General features: G+C 48.0%; 7 protein-coding genes across 7 annotated transcripts; 4 read left to right on the plus strand and 3 right to left on the minus strand.

The window, feature by feature from the left end:
* Positions 1–440: 440 nt before the first annotated feature.
* LTR84_007309 (uncharacterized protein) lies at positions 441–722 on the plus strand (the record flags this gene model as incomplete). Its single annotated transcript, XM_064850862.1, has 2 exons — positions 441–605; positions 696–722. The coding sequence occupies 2 exons, from the start codon at positions 441–443 to the stop codon at positions 720–722; spliced, it is 192 nt and encodes a 63-aa protein (XP_064702528.1).
* An 852-nt stretch (positions 723–1,574) lies between these two features.
* Positions 1,575–1,911, plus strand: LTR84_007310 (uncharacterized protein; the record flags this gene model as incomplete). The annotated part of the gene is made up of 2 exons (XM_064850863.1): positions 1,575–1,805; positions 1,891–1,911. The coding sequence occupies 2 exons, from the start codon at positions 1,575–1,577 to the stop codon at positions 1,909–1,911; spliced, it is 252 nt and encodes an 83-aa protein (XP_064702529.1).
* Positions 1,912–4,458: 2,547 nt separating this feature from the next.
* LTR84_007311 (uncharacterized protein) lies at positions 4,459–6,057 on the minus strand (the record flags this gene model as incomplete). The annotated part of the gene is made up of 1 exon (XM_064850864.1): positions 4,459–6,057. One exon carries the CDS (start codon positions 6,055–6,057, stop codon positions 4,459–4,461), a length of 1,599 nt encoding a protein of 532 aa, XP_064702530.1.
* Positions 6,058–6,909: 852 nt separating this feature from the next.
* LTR84_007312 (uncharacterized protein) lies at positions 6,910–8,139 on the minus strand (the record flags this gene model as incomplete). The annotated part of the gene is made up of 1 exon (XM_064850865.1): positions 6,910–8,139. One exon carries the CDS (start codon positions 8,137–8,139, stop codon positions 6,910–6,912), a length of 1,230 nt encoding a protein of 409 aa, XP_064702531.1.
* Positions 8,140–10,299: 2,160 nt separating this feature from the next.
* Positions 10,300–10,932, plus strand: LTR84_007313 (uncharacterized protein; the record flags this gene model as incomplete). The annotated part of the gene is made up of 1 exon (XM_064850866.1): positions 10,300–10,932. One exon carries the CDS (start codon positions 10,300–10,302, stop codon positions 10,930–10,932), a length of 633 nt encoding a protein of 210 aa, XP_064702532.1.
* Positions 10,933–15,098: 4,166 nt separating this feature from the next.
* LTR84_007314 (uncharacterized protein) lies at positions 15,099–15,530 on the plus strand (the record flags this gene model as incomplete). The annotated part of the gene is made up of 1 exon (XM_064850867.1): positions 15,099–15,530. One exon carries the CDS (start codon positions 15,099–15,101, stop codon positions 15,528–15,530), a length of 432 nt encoding a protein of 143 aa, XP_064702533.1.
* A 2,873-nt stretch (positions 15,531–18,403) lies between these two features.
* LTR84_007315 (uncharacterized protein) lies at positions 18,404–19,391 on the minus strand (the record flags this gene model as incomplete). The annotated part of the gene is made up of 2 exons (XM_064850868.1): positions 18,404–19,263; positions 19,325–19,391. 2 exons carry the CDS (start codon positions 19,389–19,391, stop codon positions 18,404–18,406), a joined length of 927 nt encoding a protein of 308 aa, XP_064702534.1.
* Positions 19,392–20,492: the final 1,101 nt, after the last annotated feature.

Below are 20,492 nucleotides of genomic sequence, written 5' to 3' on the forward strand. Positions count from 1 at the left end.
AACACGAGGTTTGATTGCATCGAAATGCCTGACAACCGGAGCAAACAGAGATCGCTATCATTGGTAGATATATGAGTCGCTGTCTCTAATCTCTTCACTAGCTTTTTGTCGAGGAGATACCATGACAATGGTGTCCTACCCCATGATATCTAGGAATGCTAGCCCAGTCAACCGGTCTACTAGTGGCGTTTCGTTCTTGTACCCCTTGAAAATACCTGTTTGTCACCCGCCGGCTGTTCTAGGTCCTTGCGCCCCCAAGCTCTGTCCCACAGCCACTCGAATAAATGTCATCGGGAGTCAACAGTCGGTGGTATGTTTGCCCTTCGCTTTTGCCACGCCGAGCACTTTGAGCTCGCCACGGCGGTGAACATAAATTGCTCAGTCCGCATCTTCTTCACCAAGCTTTCCGCAACTTTTGAACAGTTTTACTAGAGTACACCATGCCTATAGCACGGGGACATACCAGCGTGCAAACATTCGATAGCCGCTACATCGACAGATCAAGGCTAGAGACACTGCTGAAAGCGCTTCACAAGGACTCCGAATACACCGTCAAGCGCCAGCTGAATACATGGAAGGTCGAGGCACCGCAACCTCTTGAATCGGTATGTTCTGTGCAGACTGTCTGGACTGTCAAGATTCCTCTTCTACTCCTTCGGTTTCCCTTCTGCTGACATCATGCTCACTTTCTCTAGCGCCAAATCGAGGCACTTCGAAGATGAAAACCTGGAGTTGGGGTGCATCTTATATCTCCTTTTACCAATGAACTTTTGACGTGATTTCGTCCACCCATCGCTGTCGATTTGGACGTATGTCCTCTGTCTGCCATGTTCTTTGTTGCGTCAGCTGAACTTTATACTAGCACTGATGATCAGAAAACTCTATCGGACATGACTTGATCGTGCCGGTGTCATCTCTTAGTAGTTAGCAGCCTTCTATCTGCCGACGGTGGCAGGGAGGGACACAGCAAGCCTGGAGGATGACTCTCCGGGGCTGTTGCCCGTATGTGGAAGTGAGACGAACACGGCGGGTATGCACGCTCCAGCCTCCCAAAACATGCAGTTTGGTATTTTGTGAGGTGTAACAACTTGAATAGCGTTACGTTGCACGGTATCGGGCAAATCAATACATTTCTGGGCGTTCTCATACCTGAGGTTTAAACTATTGTACAAACGGATGCTCCCCACGTAACGCAACACGCAGCACTCGTTTACCAGCAAATGCAGCTTGGGCACTCTAAGCTTGGGCACCATCATCTTTGGCAATCAATCAGAATCTCCAAGTAGCCAGTAGACCTGCAGGTAGGTCGGCCACATTCGTACTGCATTGATACAGTGGATACTGCCTAGGCACTGTGCTAGGATGTACACATCGACATGTGTGTGTGCAACCGGGCGCAAAGCAGCGTACTCGAAGGCTGCATGGGTCAGCAGCCTTCATTTGCCTGTTTCTAAATGCTATGTTATCGACCTCATTCAGTGGGCCTCAGCTCGACCTTTCTAGATTTCCTCCTCCAAATTCACATCATCATCAAGATTTGGCCAACTTACAAGTCGCAACTCAGTGTATCTACCATGTCTCCTGATCAACAGACATCCTACAAACCATCCTTTGATTCTGATGGTATTAGCAGGTCCTCCACTTTAAGCACTGCCAACAGCAGCAGTGGGCATTCAATCACCAGCAGTGCGTTCAAAGAGCTTTTGAAGAGAAATCCTCAGCAAGTCTCAGCCCGCTACCTCAAGGAGGACAAGTTGAAACGTTATCTGCGCTCGAAGTTCCGGCCAGAAGAGTGGGAAGTACATGTAAGTCTAGTACCGGATCACCCTTGGAAGCGAGATGATCCTAATTACTCGTGGTCCCCCTACCTATCTGATGAACGACTAACAGCGGATTTTGAGCATGGAGTAGTATAAGAACGGAAACTTTTACATTGTTGCACCTCACATTCTCTCAGATGTGAGTGACACTCCCTTGTGAGAGTTTGGACCTTCAAACTTTGCAGCAGACATCATCCTGAAGCCAATTGAATACGTTGCTAATTTTCAATTTCGGTGTATTGGTTGTAGGATGTTCTCAGGTCCTGCGAATAAGATGCATCGGAGCGAGCACCTGAGCAAGGGAACTCCAGGTGCCTGTCTATAAGCAAAGCACGGGAGAGTGCTTGCCCAATAAGACGACTTGAAACAAGGACAACGATCAGCATAAAATTACAGCCAGAAGAACCCAAAGTATATCAAACTTGGAAGCTGTTCGTAGCTCAAATACTTAGCCTGACGACTAGCAATGAAATCCGGACCTCCGGAGGTAGCAAGCGACTCGATGACAATAACTCACAAGTGACATATCACAACAGCCTTTCTTTGCCCATCTATTTCGATACCAACTTCCTGCCGAGCCGGAAATGCTTTGACACTGATACCAAGGCCTCTCACTCGCGCCAAGATGGAGAACTCTGCTGAGAACATGATAAACTCTAGAATATACATAGGGAGAAATTGATGCACTCGCTCAAGGACGAGAACAAGTCAACGGTCGGCAGCTTTCCTCTTCCGCGTGAGCCGGGGAGTTGGTGTAGGGTCTCATTTTTACCAAGCAGACAATGTGAGGCGAGTCTACCTGCACTTCACAGGTTAAAGGCAACCACAATGCGTCGCGCCAGATTTCCCGGTGAATGCGAGCCGTTCCTCGCGCTGACGGCCCAGCCTCGATCATCTACGCCACGTATGATGATGACATGACTTCAACCTTCTAGCAATCAGATCAAGTATGCTGGTGAGATTGACAAAGACTCTTTGAAGTGACTGAATATTCCTGGTCGCATTCATCACAATGAATGACTCTCTGGCAGGACGTCTAACGCCCGTTCGCAATCACAGTACTGACTCTACTCGAGGCAAACAATCGGGCGAAACAAGGCAGCCTATAAAACGAGACGAGATGAGCCTCAACAAGGCTTCTCGTTACCACCCTGAGTTGCCGAAATTTAAATATAAAAGAGATCCTTAATTCCAATCCAAAACACGTCTTCGAATATCAGACCCATCCAAGCCCAATTTTCTTTGTCTCAACGACGTCTCAAGTCGCCATCATGCCCGACGGAAGGCCAGATTTGGTAAAGCAAAGATTCAAGTGCAGTGATATCAGCAAATCAGACCTCAAGGAGATCCTGGCAGAACATGGTATTACTAAGTCTTTGTATTACATTCAACGTGTAGGAGACGAGTGGCATGTAGTGTCACCCGGTATTCCTTCGGTATGTCGCTGCTTGGAGGCGGTCCATCAATCGTTGCCATTGCCCATGTATGGCTATGCACATCGTACTAATTGCGAATAGATGCTGACTCGCTCCCCTCGGAATTAAGTATATCGATGACTGCTCGCGAGGAAATATCCATGGGCTTAAATGGCAAGCGTCGACTGCAGTTGCTGAGGAGTGGCCCTTCGAATCTTTAATGTTGCTTCAGAAAGTTGTAAATATAGAGCTTCACTTTCTCTTCACCTTTCATGTTGGTCATCTGTCAACGACTTAGCAGAAATGGCGCCTTGATGGCTTGAAGTTGGCCGGGAATAAGTAGCCTTCTTTCGCTGGGAGGATTACTATTGCGTACTGGCACCCGTGTATGTCGTATGCCTTAACTGCTATAGGAGGGGAGTGGATTGGACATTTCTAGCTTGTGGGGGTTCTATCAGGTATTATGCTTACTGGAAGGCTAATTAAGTTAGATAGATTCATATAAGCGGTGCATTCGATACCAATTGGCCCGTTCTGTATATTTTGCTGAGCTTCAGAACCTTCTATATTGTCTCAACAATTGTCCTTGGAATACCTCGCAAAAGATTCACCTTCCCAATTTCAACAGATCCCCGGGAGAACGTGCTGTTCTTCTTTTACCGCAGCAGCATGTTTCAACACATGGAAAAGATTCCACATCCAGAGAGAATGAGCATTACGGATCTGCATAAGAGTGTGGAGGGGCTCGGGTTGAAGTACGTGTTCGGACAGTACGATACTGGCTCTACGCAGGATATACGCTTCGGAGTCGACGTTCCTGAAGCATTTCACGCTCAAGATACAGATCATGTAAGTTCAGCGACTCAATCGTCATATGAGGTTGGGGAGGAAGACGGGGCTTCGGACGGAGATGCCAGTGATGATGTACCACTCCTGCAAGAATGGTGAAGAAATCTCAAATTATTTCATGAACACCTCAGTGTAGACATTGGATAATCAAATCCGACTTAGTATCTCACCAGACAAGCGTGCACTAGAATACACTTTGAACGCCTTTGCAGCATCCAACACGCTCTTCCAAAATGAATGGATTTGTGTCCAGTGGTAAAAGCGTAATCCTTACCCACACAGTGAAAAGTGAATGCCGTGTTTCCACCCCTGCAAGAGTCGGTTGCCTTCCGCAAAATCTAGGTTTGCACTCTTAAGTGAGCTTGAAAAGGTCTCTAATTCGTGTCTTCAGAGAGGATCACATTTCGGAAGTCATAATCTTCCCGTGGCTCCAAATGATCCTTCTCTGAAAATCGTTTCGGTCGCATAATGCCCAGTAATGGCCACCAAAATGGGTATTGGTGTCTGACCTTGAGCCGCGTCCACGTTTTCCAGACATAAAAAGTCAAAAAGGTCAAACCGACTGAAATGACAAATAGTATCCAACAATCCTGCGTGACGAAGATCCTGTTTGATGATGTGACCGTTCCAACAAAGGACGTTGAGAAGAAATTGCTGACGACTGTGAAAGGCAGGTAGATCATGGTCAAAGTTGCCAGGACCGTCACCGTCACTGCTTCTTCTGCATTCTTTTCGGCGAGTTCAGCCATCCTTTGGTTTAATTTACGCATTGTCTCGTTCTCGTACCTCGATTCTTCGGATAACACTCGCAGCGCATGGCTACCATTCAGGTCCAGAAAACTTGACACTAATGTCGTAAGACTCTCCAAACGTAGATACATTTCCTCGACGCGCATGAGATTGACATTCAAATTTCGCACGATTCCAGTGAAATGTCGACCCCACGCACTTGCATCCTTGCGACCACCAAAGTCGTAGCTCTGAAGTTGTGTCTGCAAGAATTCCACATCGGCCTTTGTAGACTGGATTCCCAATTTTGCTGTAGAGACCTGCCTCTCTAGGATCAGGAGAGCTTGTCGTTCTTCTGCGCCAGGCAAAGGGACTGGACCAGTGTTATCGGGTGCGGTACCTAAAAGCTCCATTTCGTGTCGCTCAAGTTCATGCATCAATGCCACAACGTAAGGCCTCCAATTGCATGCTGCATAGTGATATAGTGTGTACAGTGTCTGCCATGGAGAGGAGGTGTCATGTTCAGGTGATGTCCAAATTTCGTCAAGTAAAGACTCCACTGAATTAGAAATCGAAATGAACAGCCAAAAAGCTTTAACCTGCTGCTGATCATACCTAGAGAACAGCGCAGTCTGGCGAATTGACCATTGTTTACTGGGGTTTTCAATATTGACCCGACCGTTGTCTTCCATGAAGCGAACGACACCCATGGCCATCCAAGTTGGGTTGCTGCTCCCTGATTGCGTCACTAAGCCGTCCAGGTCGAAAGGAGGCGGCGAGATCTCGACCTCGTACCCTCGTCTGCCGAAGTACAGTATATAGTCTTGAAATTCCCGGGGAATGGATATTTCATTGCAAAGTTGGTTGAAAAATGTTGAAGATATGGATAACTCTGAGAAAGAATTTCGCTTTCGAATGAAGAGAGCGCATAATGGTAATGAGGTCCGAGTATGCTCTTGGAGTGCAGATATGGTTGAAAGGGCTACTTTGGCGGTGTGAAACGGTGGAATTGACGTATCTTGTTCCATTTGTGAGTAGTGTTGCCCGGGATCGAACCCACCAAGTCTGTCATTCGTGTTATCTGCCCGCGCTGAAACATGTTGCCATTCGAATTCGAGCTTGGTTTTGGGCTCGGTGACGAATACTTCAATCCTCGAATGCGTATCTTTATCATTCAGAAAGAGTCCACCCTGTAGTTCTTTGAAGGCGCGATCTGTCGCAAGGTTGCGGTAGATGCCAGGCATGACAGCTCCAGCTCGGCAATGACGACCTTGAACGCGGCCTATTTCTTCGAGATCAGGCCGTCGAAGTTCGATCGTCCTCGCGAGAATACAAATAGTGATAAAGAGTTGACTTCAAAGCGATGCATGTCGTACAGTGCTGTACAGTACCTGGGCTCCTCAGACATCATGAAGAGAAAAGAACAGGCTGAGGTTTGGGCTGAGGACAACAACAAGGCTGAATCTCCTCCGAACATTTTGGGGTGGTGGCTCTGGACTAAGCACCAGGCAACAAGTGGTTGTGCTACGGATGTGCATTGACCAGTCAGGACCAAGCAAACCGGAGAGATGAACCTAAGGGCGCCTTGGCCCTCGGGCCCCGAGCCTCTTTGTAGCAGTCCTTATCCTAAAATTGCTAGCCTATCATCAGATCCTCCATATGTTAGTTAACTACTAACTACCTAGGAGGTACTTTAAGTAAAAACCCACCTACTCGTAAAACTCAATTGTAGTACCGAAAACTCCATATTTACAACACCTGTAGATCCTTTTAACTAGTGTTCCCAGGCTTCCCAGTGAGTATGGTCCATGTGGCACCAATTATTCACGATTAGGTAGTACATTCTGCCACGTATTTGGATGTTACAGCCTTGAAACAATTTTCTCTCCAAGGTGAAAGCCTAAGAAAAGGCGTTAACTAGTTGTTAATCTGGATAGCGCATAATGGATCACTGAACAGGTAGCAGCATAACACACAAGTTGAGAATAAAGTTTATGGGTATAGCTAAGTTTAATTCGGGTAGATAGCTACTGTAGGCACGCGACGATGCGGTCATATGAACTCCTTCAAGGCAAAACAACGGGCTTGCTAAAGATTTACTCATTCCAAATGGCAGCTGGAAGACCGGCCGGTACACCATCGATAGTGGTATCAATGGCCAACGAGGCGATAGGTCCGGAGATGAGTCCCGACTGGGGATTTCGCGCCAGCACAATGACTTTTGAGTCTGTCTGAGCGGCGACGAGGACCTTGTCACCTTTGAGATTGACTTGAAAGGAGCGAGGGAATTTGCCCCCAGCAGCAGCGATCTGGACTGGGACGAGGCTACCATCGGCATTGACTGTGAAGGTGGTCAAGGAGTCCGAATCTGGGAAAGTCGTGTCATTACGATTGGACACAATCACGAACTTGTTGTCGTAGGTGACCCTGATTTCCGCTGCTTTGGCGTTCTGAAGTGTAGTCGCATCTCCCCAACCACCAAAGGTGTCGATGACTCGACTTGGTCCTGTGAGGACCAACTTGTCGTCATCGTAGCTCACATTGAATGTGGAGATGGTGTTTTGAAATTCAGAAAGCACAAACAGGTAAAGTTGTGGGTTTGCCGAGTGTTGAAAAAATCTCGCGTGGCGAGGACCAGTGCCCGGCGCAAGCCTGGTCACTGCACCCTCAGTCAAACTGCCATCCGTCTCTTGTTTATAAATGCGGATCAAGTCTGCACCATAGTCGAGGACTACGAGATTCTTGTCCTCTGGATCTGAAAAGACGCCATGGGCTCGTGGTAAGGCTTGACCCGGTCGTGGCCCTGGTGCTGAAAGGCCAGGAAAGGTGATGTTAGTCGATGCGCCCAGCACACCGTTGTCACCAATACTGTGAACAGTCAAGCCACCGCGAATCCCACTTGTCTCGGCGTTACCAAACTGTGCGAGCACTATGTTTTTGCCGCCGTTATATATCCTGCTGTGGACGGGACTAGCGGATACGTTGCGATGCTCCACTGGCCTGAGAATACCATTGTCCTCAATGTCCAATGAGTTGAGAGTTCCGAAGCCTGCGACGAAGCCTTCGTCCAAGCACCAGACGCGCTGCTTGGTGATCTCGATGTTGAGCCATGAAGGATTGGCTCCGCAGCCATCTGTCTGATTGACGAGTGTCAACGCCGAGGAGTTTCCTTCTCCAGTCAGAGCCAAGGTTCGCACGAAACCATCATACCCAGCCACGAATATTGTCGCCGGTGGTGCGGTGCCGTTCTGGGTGGTACCGTTCTGAGCAGCAACTAGCAGCGGAATAGTAGCGAAGAGCAAGGCTCCGGCAATCGAGGATCTCATCTTTGATTAAGTAAGGCTGGTTTGGGGTTTTTGAGTTTTTGGCTGTATGTAGACGTGCAAGATCTGCGCGTAAGAAGGTCGAAGTTGTGGCTATAGTGACAGAAAACGATTTGAAGATTGGACAGAAAAAAATACTATTGGTTAGAGAGTTACTTGATTCGGATAACTGGCAAACACAATGACTTTATGTCATGCAGTCATGTCGTCCAGTATGTATTGTTGAATGAACGGACTCTCGAATTGGAACAAACAGCAATGCCGTCGCGCGAGACAAAAGGATATATTGCGTTGATAAAGACGGACCTCAACGAACACTCAACAGTATAAGTTTCAAAATAGACCAATAAAGAATGTTATATATCAAGAACAAAGGAAGTGGGTTCCTGATATTGCAAAGATTGTGCGACTTCGTAGAACAAAGCAACTGACCATAGTTAGTGATGATTTCGAGGGCAGCTCACCTTGATGAAACAATGCACCCCTCATAACTTGGCCCTGAATTCTGATTGTGACAATTATTTTGAGATCGGCTGGCCTTGCAGCTAGTTCACGTTTCATTCCCTAGTTGTAGTGAGAGAGTGGCGGAGGTGATTGGGGCGAGCCATACGAGACACAAGATCCCTGGCCGATGGAGCGAATCGTGGGGCGAAGCTCAAATATATTCTCGAACAACCGATACAGGTGTCATGCATGAGGCGAGGCAGGTACTCCGTAAGCACTGGGCACTGGGTAAAGCAGCATGATCGATACCCAGACACACCGCCCTCATTACCTACGTAGAGTAGACATCTAGGGATGAGGAGGGGGGTTTAACCCATGCCTAAATCGAGGAATCGTCGGCCTAAGTTAAAACTTGAAGGCCGGGTACCTCAGGGAGGCTCGGATGGGGAGGTCATGTAAGACTGATCGGCTAACCTTCCCCGTAAGAATGGATTGAATTGTGGTCATCCATCATCGGCGAGCGAAGTACCTACTGAGGTATTGAGGACAATTGGAGTGATTACCAAACAGGATACATGAAGCCTGTCTCTTCTAAGCTATTTACCTAGTACCTATACAAAACCTGAACATCTGAAGTTTACGTAGGTAGCTCCAAGTAATTAGACGTGCGGGACAACTTATCCTTATCGTATCTCCAGGGTTTCGCTGGATGGCTTGTGCACGATCCAAGAACAACCACTTTCCTCAACATTCTTGAGCTCTTTCATTGAGGTTGAACTACTCTCCCATGGTAGTTAGTGCACATTGGCACACCTGACATCAGCCATAGTACCTAGGGAGTTCGCTAGACCAAAAGTCAGACACGCATCAGCTTACATGGTCAGTTCATGCGACTAATGGCCAATGACGTCAAAATCACCAAGAGAACAAGATCGGGATGTTGGACTTGCAAGCGTCGCAGGAAGAAGTGCGACGAAGCAAGGCCTCTATGCGCACGTTGTCAACAAGCAGGTATCGAATGTGAAGGGTACGCCATCCGTTTGCAGTGGGATGTTGGAGTCGCAGCAAGGGGCCCTCTGGCAAAGTCTAAAGCTGTTGTGCAGGAGAGGCGTGATACTGCCGAGTCTTTGCATCTTCTCCCATACTCAACCTCCTCATCATTCATGTTACTCACAGAAGCCATCCAAGGAGATCTGCTCCATCGCTGTAAGTTCCAAAACAAGTGTACTCACAATGCGGATTCGGTATGATCCTACGTCTCAATGCATTCTAACTTCGAGGTCCAGTCATCACTGAGGGTTTCACCTACCTCACTCTGCTATCGAAACCGCCGCCAGTCATCCATCCTGTCATTCCATTGCTTGCTCAGTCAAATGCACTCAGAGCTTGTTGCGTGGCACTACAACTTACAATTGATGGCGCTACTGATACTGCTCTGTTTGAAGAGGCCTATTCTGCTGCCATCTATGAATTTCGCAAAGAATTGGAAGATCCCACTCTCCAATCCAACGAAGGACTGCTGGCAGCATGTTTGCTGCTTTGCACGATTGGGGTACCTTTCTATAGTCATACATATTCTGCAGCATCCCGCTGACATGACGATAGATAACCCGAGGCATGCACTGGACTTTTCACTTACAAGGTCTTTATTCGATGCTTGAGCAGTATTACTTAGGATCTCACAATTTGTCCTTGTCCGTTGTCCATTTCGTCGAGGTAATGGGTGTTATGGACTTACCACGCTTTGTCGTGGGCCGGAAAACACCAATATTACATGTCTGGAAACAGTCACACGCTGACTCACGGCCACCGGCCATAAGAAATGACGGTATTGAAACAGCAACTGGTCTTCCTCGCAGCTTAATTCAACTCTTGGCTGAATTTGATAGCGAGAACACAGAAAATAGTCTGTGGATGTGGTGCGATGCCGAAGGTGATACGACTCAGTGGCTTCTATGGAATATGTATCGTCTGGCAGGAATCCTTTCTATGCGAAGCAAACAAAGGACCTCCAATTCAAATCCTGTCGAACAACCGGCACCGGCATTGAAATCCCTTATCTCCCAATCAATTGCCCATATTGACGGATACTCTGTGCTTACTCAACGTGCTGGAGTTGAAGATCCATCAGCACTATTATTTCCATTGTTCAGTGTTGGCTCTCATGCTTCGGCGCTTACCGTTGCACAGAAAACTTTCATTTCTGACACCCTTCATACTCTGAAACGACATCATACTTCGACTGTTCAAGCTCAAGGTCTGTTGCAGGTGTTGAACTATCTCTGGCAGCATCCACTGCTGAATGCAGATGAAGTTGCTCAGCATTTGAGCCTAGAGATCAGTTTACTGTAAGCTCAAAGATCATATGGCCATGGCCAAGCGACGTGTTCCAGCAGACGTTTTGTCGACATCGGCACATCTACCTTCAGTTGAAGGATTCAAGCCCAGCCTTTCTGACCATGCAGTACACGACAAGGCATGTGCCCATAGTGGTGCTCATATTGCCACCGATATTCCCTTCAAACGGAATGTTGATGGTGCATTCAGTCCGAAACCCGAATTTTTCGTACAAAGGGAGGTTTTGAGCTGCGGTACACTCCAGGTAGATATCATGACCATCGGCCAAGGCAAGAGCTTGCCTTATAAGAGTTCCTCCTATGCCTTGCCCTTGGTATTTTGGATCCACTGCTATTACCTCTAGTTCCCAGGAGTCGTTACCAGGCACGCACTTATTCCGCGCAATATAGTGCTCTTTGAAGAATGTCTCGATTCTCTGATGGTTATTAGCAAGCTTCAGAGAGATTTTATCTTTGCCTCTCACACTCAAGCTTGAGCCATCGTCGTGGGTGGGAACTATACAGTCCTTGAGCCAGATGAAGGCTAGTTCTACCCATTCTCGCCAACTCTTTGGTCTCTGTTCTCCAGGAGGATACAAAATACCTATCCCTGCACATTCTGACGTCCTCTCAACATACCCAGTCACCTCTGTCGCACATGCAACAGTCTTGATGCCACAAACTGCTGCAGGAGCTGCAGGAGTATCGTGAACTAACACGTAACCCCTCAGCCTCGCACGTTCAATCCGCCGATATTGCCAATCCTGATTACAGAGCTCCCATCGAGGAGCGCCGGGTCGAAAATATCGTATCAAAGGGTCGTCTGAGAAAGCAGAGCTCAAAAGTTGAGCTGCTTCTGAAATTTGATCTGTATGAACGGTTAGTAAGGGCAGTCCTGCAGTGCGGGCGCTCAAGTACTCCTCCTCAATAACATGGTTGCAGACTCAATAGAAATGATCATCGTCCGAGATCACTTCACGTATGTCCGGAAGAATCGGAGCAAACTCGGATTACCATCAGCTTTCAGGACGCGACTGGAACTTTGACCGCCTGCTCTCCGTGGAGGGCCCGTGATTATACATTTATCAGTCGATATGTCATGACTCCTGGCTGGATGCCAGACATTGCCGAAAACGCACCAGAAATGCTCCTCGTTTCCCAACGCACTTCGATGAGTCCCGTTGTGGAGATAGTCAGCAGGTGCGGAGGTTGCCTTCGAGCTAACTTCCACACTTCAGCATACTTCGTAAGTCCACATAGAAGGGGTCCACTCCACAAACCTTGTCAGCGCGTTTCGACATGCCGTTTTGGGAATGGTGGCGTCGCTCTATCTCTCCACAACTTTATCCGTTCAACAGCTGAGTGAAAGCCTCCATGTCAACCCTCGATCGATGCCCCTTGAGGATGGAGAGGTGGGGTTCGAGGTTGCTCTCAGATTTCCAAACTGATAAGAAACACCAGCCCATCTTGGTGCACCTCTTCTGGGTATATCATGAAGGACCTGCGGAAAGCTCAACTTGTTTCCTGACGACAATCACCTGCCGGCGACAATGGAGATCAGTAAAGAGAGATCTGTGACCGCACCGCAACCTGTGATGGACGGCTCTTCATCCAAAATATCTATCCAAGATGCAAACTGTGACGATGTAATCTTGTCCAATCTTGGTCATGAACAGCTCATGGTCAGGAAATTTGGGTTCTGGTCTATGCTTGCACTGGCCTTCAGTATCCTCGGCACATGGGGTTGGTACACAACAGTTCTTGGGCAGTAATGTTAAGACTGATTTCTTTCCTAGTGTCTCTAGCTGCCAGCCTTGGTGCTGGTCTTTACAATGGCGGCTCTATCTCATTAATTTATGGGGTAAAGATGTCTTTGAAGAGTCTCGAGGATAGCCTTGCTGACATGACATCTTCCAGTTGGTTATTGCCGGTATTTGTATGTACTGTTTGGCAGCGTCGGTCGGCGAGCTTCTCTCTGTCTACCCAACCTCGCTTGGACAGGCATACTGGATTCTACGCCTCGCTCCAGAACACTCGTCCTCCCGCCTCGTGTCATACATTACTGGATGGGTCAACACCGCGGGATGGTGGTCTCTTTGAGCATCTTTTTCCACGTACTCTGCGGCATTCTATGTGGCCATCATCCAGCTGTATCATCCGAACTTCGAGATCAAACCGTGGCAAAACTTTATGATTTTTGAAGCAACAGTCTGGATTTTTGCATTGTTCAATATCCTTGCAACTCGCTACAATCGCCTGATTCCGATCTTCAACACAGTCATGATGTACAGCAATCTGCTGATCTTTGTGGCTTTGATGGTTTCTTTGTTGGTATGCACCAGCCATAGAGGAAGCTTTCAGTCTGGGAAAGCTATATTTGGGACATGGTTCAACACCTCAGGCTGGCCAGATGGTTTTGCGTTCTTCTTGGGCCTGCTCAGTGCCTCATATGGGTTCACAGCCTTTGACTCTGTGGTCAGTTCTCCGGACACCAACGCACCACTTATATGCTGACCAACGTCAGATACACATGACTGAAGAACTTCCAAATCCTGGGGTCAATGGACCTAAAGCAATGGTGTGGTCAATTTGGACCGGTGCGGCTACTGGTATCGTTTTCCTTGTCGTTGTTTTCGCATGTGTTCAGTCATACGATTCGTTGCTCAACACAACATTTGGCATTCCATTCGTCCAAGTTCTCTATGATGTTCTTGGGGATAAGGGCACTGCAGCGCTTCTCATCCTCATCCAAGTCAACAGTGTCATTAGCGGAGCATCGATAATGACAGCAGCAAGCCGCCTGACCTTTGGCTTTGCGCGTGATCATGGTCTACCATTCAGCAGCTATTTCGCAGAGATATCTACATACTGGAAAATGCCTGTACGAGCGACTGTCGGCCTTTCAGGTGTTGTCAGTCTTGTCGGCATCTTCTTCTTTGTTTCCGAGTAAGTGGTCTGGCATCAATGTCGGCGTTCTTCAAGCTCACACTAATGCTAAGCTCAATAGAGATGTACTCACGGCCGTTCTCTCGCTTTCCACGATCACTTTGATAGTGGCCTCCGCCCTCCCAGTGGGATTTCTTCTTTGGGCTGGGAGAGATAGATTACCGGCTGATCGAGAGTACAACTTGGGTAAGCTCGGCCTTATTTACAATGTCGTTGGCCTCAGCTTTGCAGCCTTCATCAGCGTGGTTTTCTTCTTTCCTCCAATGCCAAACCCAACTGCAGCAGAAATGAATTGGGCCATTGTGGCATTTGGGGCTCTGTTTCTGCTCGCTACGACAAGTTGGTTTTTGGGTGCACGGAAATTGTACGGAGTAGTAGTCAACTAGCTACACTATTGTCATGGGCGAACGTCGCTTGAGAGCGCATATAGATGCCTAGCATAGATATGTCTTTTGGGCAATCACACTTCCTAGTAGTTCTTTATCATGCGCACGCGAATCAAGTTGAAAAGTCATGCAACTCTGATGCTCCAGCTATTATGGTATACTCATTCTATAGTATTTCAGCGAAGAGGTTAGGTAACATCACGAAGGACTACTATTGAGGACAGGAATTTGCGAAGTAAGTCTATCGCAGCCGAGACTGATAGACCCTGTCGACTATAAGCGAGAGGCATTGCGATGATGTTAAGGTTCCTCAAAGTCCCAAGGACTAGCCCTTAAAGGCAGGTCGGCGCGCGGTGATGGGCCGCTGAACTGCGCAATGATTAGCTCCGAACTATGCAGAGCAACGACACTTTAATTTCAAGAGTCGAGATCCAGGGCCAGGAATCCTCAGAGTTTCCGTGAAGTTTCTATTAAGAGTCAATAGAATGCGTTGGACAAGTTACGAGAAGTGTCTGAGACAGATGTAGCATCTGCGACCACACGGGTCCATGGGGTAGTCGATGGCACGGGAAACCCTTGCGCAGATGGACACTTCCACAAGCAGGTCCCAGCCCCATACAATATTACATCACCCCCAGCTTGGTTGAAATCTTACATGGTAGGTAATACTCTCCATGAAGGAATCATCTTTCGAGAAAATATCGACCATGTGAACTATTCTATCATACGAACGCAGTTAGCGAGGTACATCTCAGAGTCAGACGTCGAGAGGATTCTCTTTTGGTATGGTATCGAGGATACATCGGCTGACCGAGAAGTAAAGGCAGCTGTAGAGGAAATGGGGGGCGATATGGCTTTCAAGATTCCAAACTGGTTGACGGTCCACAAATCAAAACTCCCGAAGACCTATGCTTACCATTTTGACCAATTGTCAACCATACCGAACATCATGAATGGTACAGCTTACCACGCTCACGAGCTGCTTTATGTGTTTCTAAATGGTGAGCCAAAGTTTGACGAGAAACAGAAACAATTGGCACAGCGGATGTGCGAAGCTTGGATTAAATTTGCATATGGTGAGGATCCATGGCAGCCTTTTGACCAAGGAAACAAATGGATGGGGTTTGGACCGGACAACTGCATGGCTCTCAAATCAGAGGCTGAAGACAAAACCGTCAGGTGTTATTCACGGTTTAAGAAAATCGTGGAGAGTGGCATCTGGCCACGTTTCGTAAGCGCCATCGATAATTTGGTCAATCGAAGAGACGAAATGGGGCAGTAACAAGCGAGCGTTGACGTTACATGGTAGTGAGGAAGGGCAGATAATGCTAAAGCAATGGTGCTTTAGTTCATCGTAAAAAGGGGAATTCTTGGCCAGTTGTCCTGGAGAGTTAGTACGCACCAAATACCTGGGTTGATTTGCACGCCAGCACGTTCTTATCAGACATGACGCATCTATCAACCACACAGTCGTTCCGAAGCGGTTGTCGACAAAGCTGAAGTTTGATGAAACCTCGGTGGCATCGGTTTTGGTGTTGATGCCTCCCGAGACCTAACCATCTCCCTAGATCGTCGTTGTTCCTTCCATGACATCACTGCCACTCTTGTGCCAGGAGTGACAAGGCTATGTGTATGAGGTTTCGGAGCATGTGGCTTCTCCCTCTCGCCCACCTGTAATGGGTTGCCCATGACCGACGTGGCTGTTGCTGGCCTCGAGAAGCCCAGGTGCTACTGGTGGCGCCAAGACCTCACATATCAAAGCTGCTCACCCCATGCCGTCCTCCTAAGGACCTCATGCTTTGAGGTTGCTACGACAGAGATGTGACGCACCGGTGGAGCCTAACATGGTTCGTTGTCGAGAAGTTTGCGATTAAGTGGTAAATAATAAAGTGGTGCACTCACTTACCGGTCAAGTTGGGCGATAACGCCAAACTATACCGCTTTGTGATAGTGGATACCTTTTACTCTAGCTCAATTGAGTATGGCCCTGCATGTGGGAGTCAAGACAGCGATTACCTAGCTTCGTAGGTATTTGTCACTAATTCCGTGGGACACAGTTCCCATATGCTGTTGGTGACCAGGGCTTGTGAAGGTAGCAAAGCGGTACAAGAAAAAGCGATTCAATGGTGCGTGTGTACAAGGGTTCTGCTTTCCAGGAAGTTTATGGGTACTGTTTTAGGTCATTTGAACACCTCGAATCCTTCTATTTATCACAGTGGGTATTATTGAGGTGTTACTCCGCATGTTGGTGAGGCAGTTAGTGCCTCGGTTCCTACATGGGTATTTGCTAATCGGAACTTGGCAGCAACAGATTCCCAGCGCGCGTTGCATCGTGTACTCATTCTCTCTTGGGACAGTACATCGAAATCGACGCAATGAATCTACAGTCAAGCGTAAGACCTGTAATGATAGTCTTCGACAGCAAGTCAGGGTCTCGCCAGAAACCTCATTCAAAGCCGCGAAAGCCGAAGACGGCGTCACCTCGACAGCGATTTGCTTTCATCCATGTCTCACACCCACAAAATCAGGACGAGAACTGCCGCAGGCTGATCAAAACCCATGTAATGAGAAATTTCCAACGACAAGCCGAGATGCCCCGAGCAGAAGGCACGGCAGATGTCGCGATTGAAGTTTTGGCGCTGGAAGATCGCACTTTCAGCGAGCTCCACGTTTGTTGGGAAGGCAGTCAGATACGCGATCGACCAAGTGCTTTGCTCGGGAATGGCATAACCTTTCCCATTCACATGCGGCCTTATATGCTGCAGTTGTTACATAAATGTGAGCTAAATGAAACCTCTGCCAAGTCTGTTGCTTCAAGAATGCTAATACCACTGTTAATCTGCCAGACGCAATATTGATGCGCCCAACCAGGGCTGGGGTAACAGAGTCTGCCTGGTTCTCCCTAATCATCACTGACGCTGCACTTTTACATGCTCTTCTAAGTACCTCAGCCGTCTGTATCGCCGCTGATTCAAATACTCAATCGACGAACACTTTTATCCAGAGGAAACACATGCTCGAGTCAGTCAGACTTATCAATGCCCGATTATCCGGGGTCAAAGCCATTTCAGATACTACTATAACAACAGTCTTGTTCATGGCAAAGTCCGAGGCACATTCTCCTCCCTAAATTCATAGAGAACTGAGCTAACGTCATCACGGTCCAGTACTTTCATGGAAATTATAGCAATTGGCGTGTACATATGAAAGGAGTAAGAAAAATGGTAGAACTCAGAGGAGGGATAGGTACGCTACCAAGGCTGATACAACAAAAGATCTACAAGTGAGCGTCTGTCCCATCAAGCTGCAGCTTATACTTATTGGTCCAACCTTCCAGCCTGGACCTAGTCGGCTGCATCAAGGATGGCACCATGCCGTACTTCCCAATCTTCGACACTTACGAGCCCTTTCCTTCGCCTTACACCACAAATCTCCCACCTAGTGTGAACGCTCTTATCGAGACATATAACACTCACCAAGAAATCTTCAATCTTCTCCGGAAGATCCCAGCCTCCATCGCCTCGCAGGACGCGGCTGGCGAAGAAAATCCAAAGCTTTTGAATCAGATATTGTCCTTGTACTACCCAACTCGGGTTGTAATGCCTGACATCTCTGTTCTCGGAGAAATAGCCCACCATCATCTTCAAGGAACACAGCGGCGGGTGGTTGAGGGGTCACTTCTACTTGGAGCATTCTTCTATCTTTCTCTCCCTCATCTTCCCGGAGTAATGCCTCCCACCCGCCCCATACATTATGAGCATCTTCTTCACCATTTGGCCCAGCATGTGGATATACTCTTCAAACATTACACACGCCCTGACCACTCGATGTTACTCTTATGGCTTCTCTTTCTGGGAGAAATATTTTCTTTCTCTCCCAGAGCAGTAGCTTCAGCATTTCGCACGAGATTACGAGATATCATGACAGAAATGTGTATAACAACATGGGAAGATATGAGGTCAAATCTGAATGCGCTCTGGTGGGTTGAATCTGTGTATGACGACCCTTATCGCCAGTTATGGGAGATGACCATCATGTGTCCCTAAGGACTTCTTGAAGATGAGGAGAATCATACCACCATTGACATGATAACATGTGGGATTTATGTTTCAATGGAGAGCAACATTTCGCATGAAGTCTGTACGCAACGAAAGCCTATAATCTAGCTTCAGGTGTGAAGCTCGCCAGCTCATCAGCCGTCCACGCCCAAAGCTTTTTGCCTAGCTTTGCATCCTTCGAAAGCGCCGATTCCTGACCCCCTACACCAACTGGTTCATAGTATTCCCCACTTTGAGCGTCACGGCTCGTCGCTGCCCACAGCTGGTTCAAGACGCCCTTCTCCACGGGAACACCTTGCCATAACGCCACAATCGGCATTACGAGCCGTGCTAGCAGAAAGCTCTCTTTCATGGTTGTGCTTAAGCCGGTGTTGACCATTCCTGGATGGACAGATACGGCTTTGATGGCTGGATATCTCTGCGCCAGCTGCTTCGAGTAGAGGATGTTGGCCAGCTTGGTCTGTCCGTAATTCGCCAGAGGGGTGGATGCACCATTGGCAGACCGGAGTGCGTCGAACAAAATCCCATCTCTTGGTGCTCGCTGATGGGAATGAGAGCTCAAGGTAATAATACGGACGTCTGCGGCTGGCTCTCGTGCCGTGGCGAGCAGTAATGGAAGGAGCAGCTTTGTGAGGAGGGCGTGACCGAGAAAATTGGTTGCGAATTGGATCTCGTACCCGTCAGCGCTGACCTGCGGCGGCACCGCCATGATGCCTGCATTGTTCATCAAAATATCGAGGCGTGAAGTCATGGACAGCACTGCTTTGGCGGCCGCAGCCACCGAAGCGAGCGAAGCGAGGTCCATCTGAATAGGCGTTATTTGCGCAGTTGGCACCGCCGCCACGATTTCAGCAATGGCCGTGCGCGCTTTCTCCACGGTTCGAGATCCGATGAAGATGCGTGAAGGGTGGTGTTTGGCGAATTGCAACGCGGCCTCCTTTCCAAGACCGGCGTTTCCTATATCCAGGAGTATTAATATGGTGTGCGTTGCCGGAGCATAAATCCTGAAATAACTCACCACCAGTGATTAGTATCACTTTGCCAGAGAGGTCTGGCATGGCTTGAGTTCCGAAAGATGATGGCATATTGGACATGAACAGACTTGGATTGGTCGATATAGATCTAGCTCTTACTTTCTCCTTTTAATAATATGCTTCCACAAGACCTGTGCATGAAGCTGTGCATATTCTGAGGCAGGCGACTTGTCAAACAAAGGACATCAAGTAGTAGTTATAGGTTGGCCGATCTAAATGATGTCTTTCTCTGACCTGTAACCTAAATTCCGAGGTCCAGGTCTTTGTCCAAACTCTAGTGGAAATTTCGAGGCATAGGGCTACACTGTTCCTCTTTGAGAAAGTGGACTCCCACTCGAACTAGCGTTGTTCAGTATAGACTACATTGCAAAAGGGACGCCTGATACGGCGGGCAATCCTTCCCACAGAGGCCGAGAAACCCATTCGTAACTTCCGAGGAATCTACTATGTCACGTTCCAACTCATTAGGTCATTCCTGGCCTATTTCATCAGGGCCGGTATGATAGATGCACCATGTGACATAGAGAACATCGGAAGGGACTTGTATGGGTTTGACGCGCATGCAAAGACCATTGCATGCAACGAGTGCTGCCCCATGGTCGGAAGTCTACCTAGACGGCTATAAAGCTCGGTAATAGGGGAGTGCGCTTTGGAGGATGAGCTCTAGGCTAAGACAGCGCAGAACTAGGCTGAGGCTTTTGAGCGCTCTGCAGCTGATGATCGTAAGATGCGGGTTATTGCAACAATTAAAGTCGTGACTAATCCATAAGGATCTGAGGACGCATCGTAAATTCCGCGATAGTCTGATTCTCTCTTGATAACTTCAAACATGGCTTCCGTGTCATTCTAGCGACGATTTCATAACGAAAGAGCATCGAGTCCGTCGTCCGAGTTTTCGGCCAATATACGATAAAAGAGTGTCAATCGGAGCAGCCATTTTATCTTTGAGCAATCAGAGTATTGCGATGACAGAACTAGGTATAAGGACAAGGATTGGCTGGTGTTTGTTACACTTCCTTCGCGAGCATGAGCTGTTCGCTCTAGGATCATGATTGGACAGCGGAAATTTTGGGAAGTTCTTGAGCAGGAGAATTGCCCGAACAAATAGTTGAATAAACTACTATTAACATTCTGACAAGAAAGTCTGCCGCA

Source organism: Exophiala bonariae (genome assembly GCF_035927105.1).
Source record: "Exophiala bonariae strain CCFEE 5792 chromosome Unknown scaffold_28, whole genome shotgun sequence".
Taxonomy (NCBI): domain Eukaryota; kingdom Fungi; phylum Ascomycota; class Eurotiomycetes; order Chaetothyriales; family Herpotrichiellaceae; genus Exophiala; species Exophiala bonariae.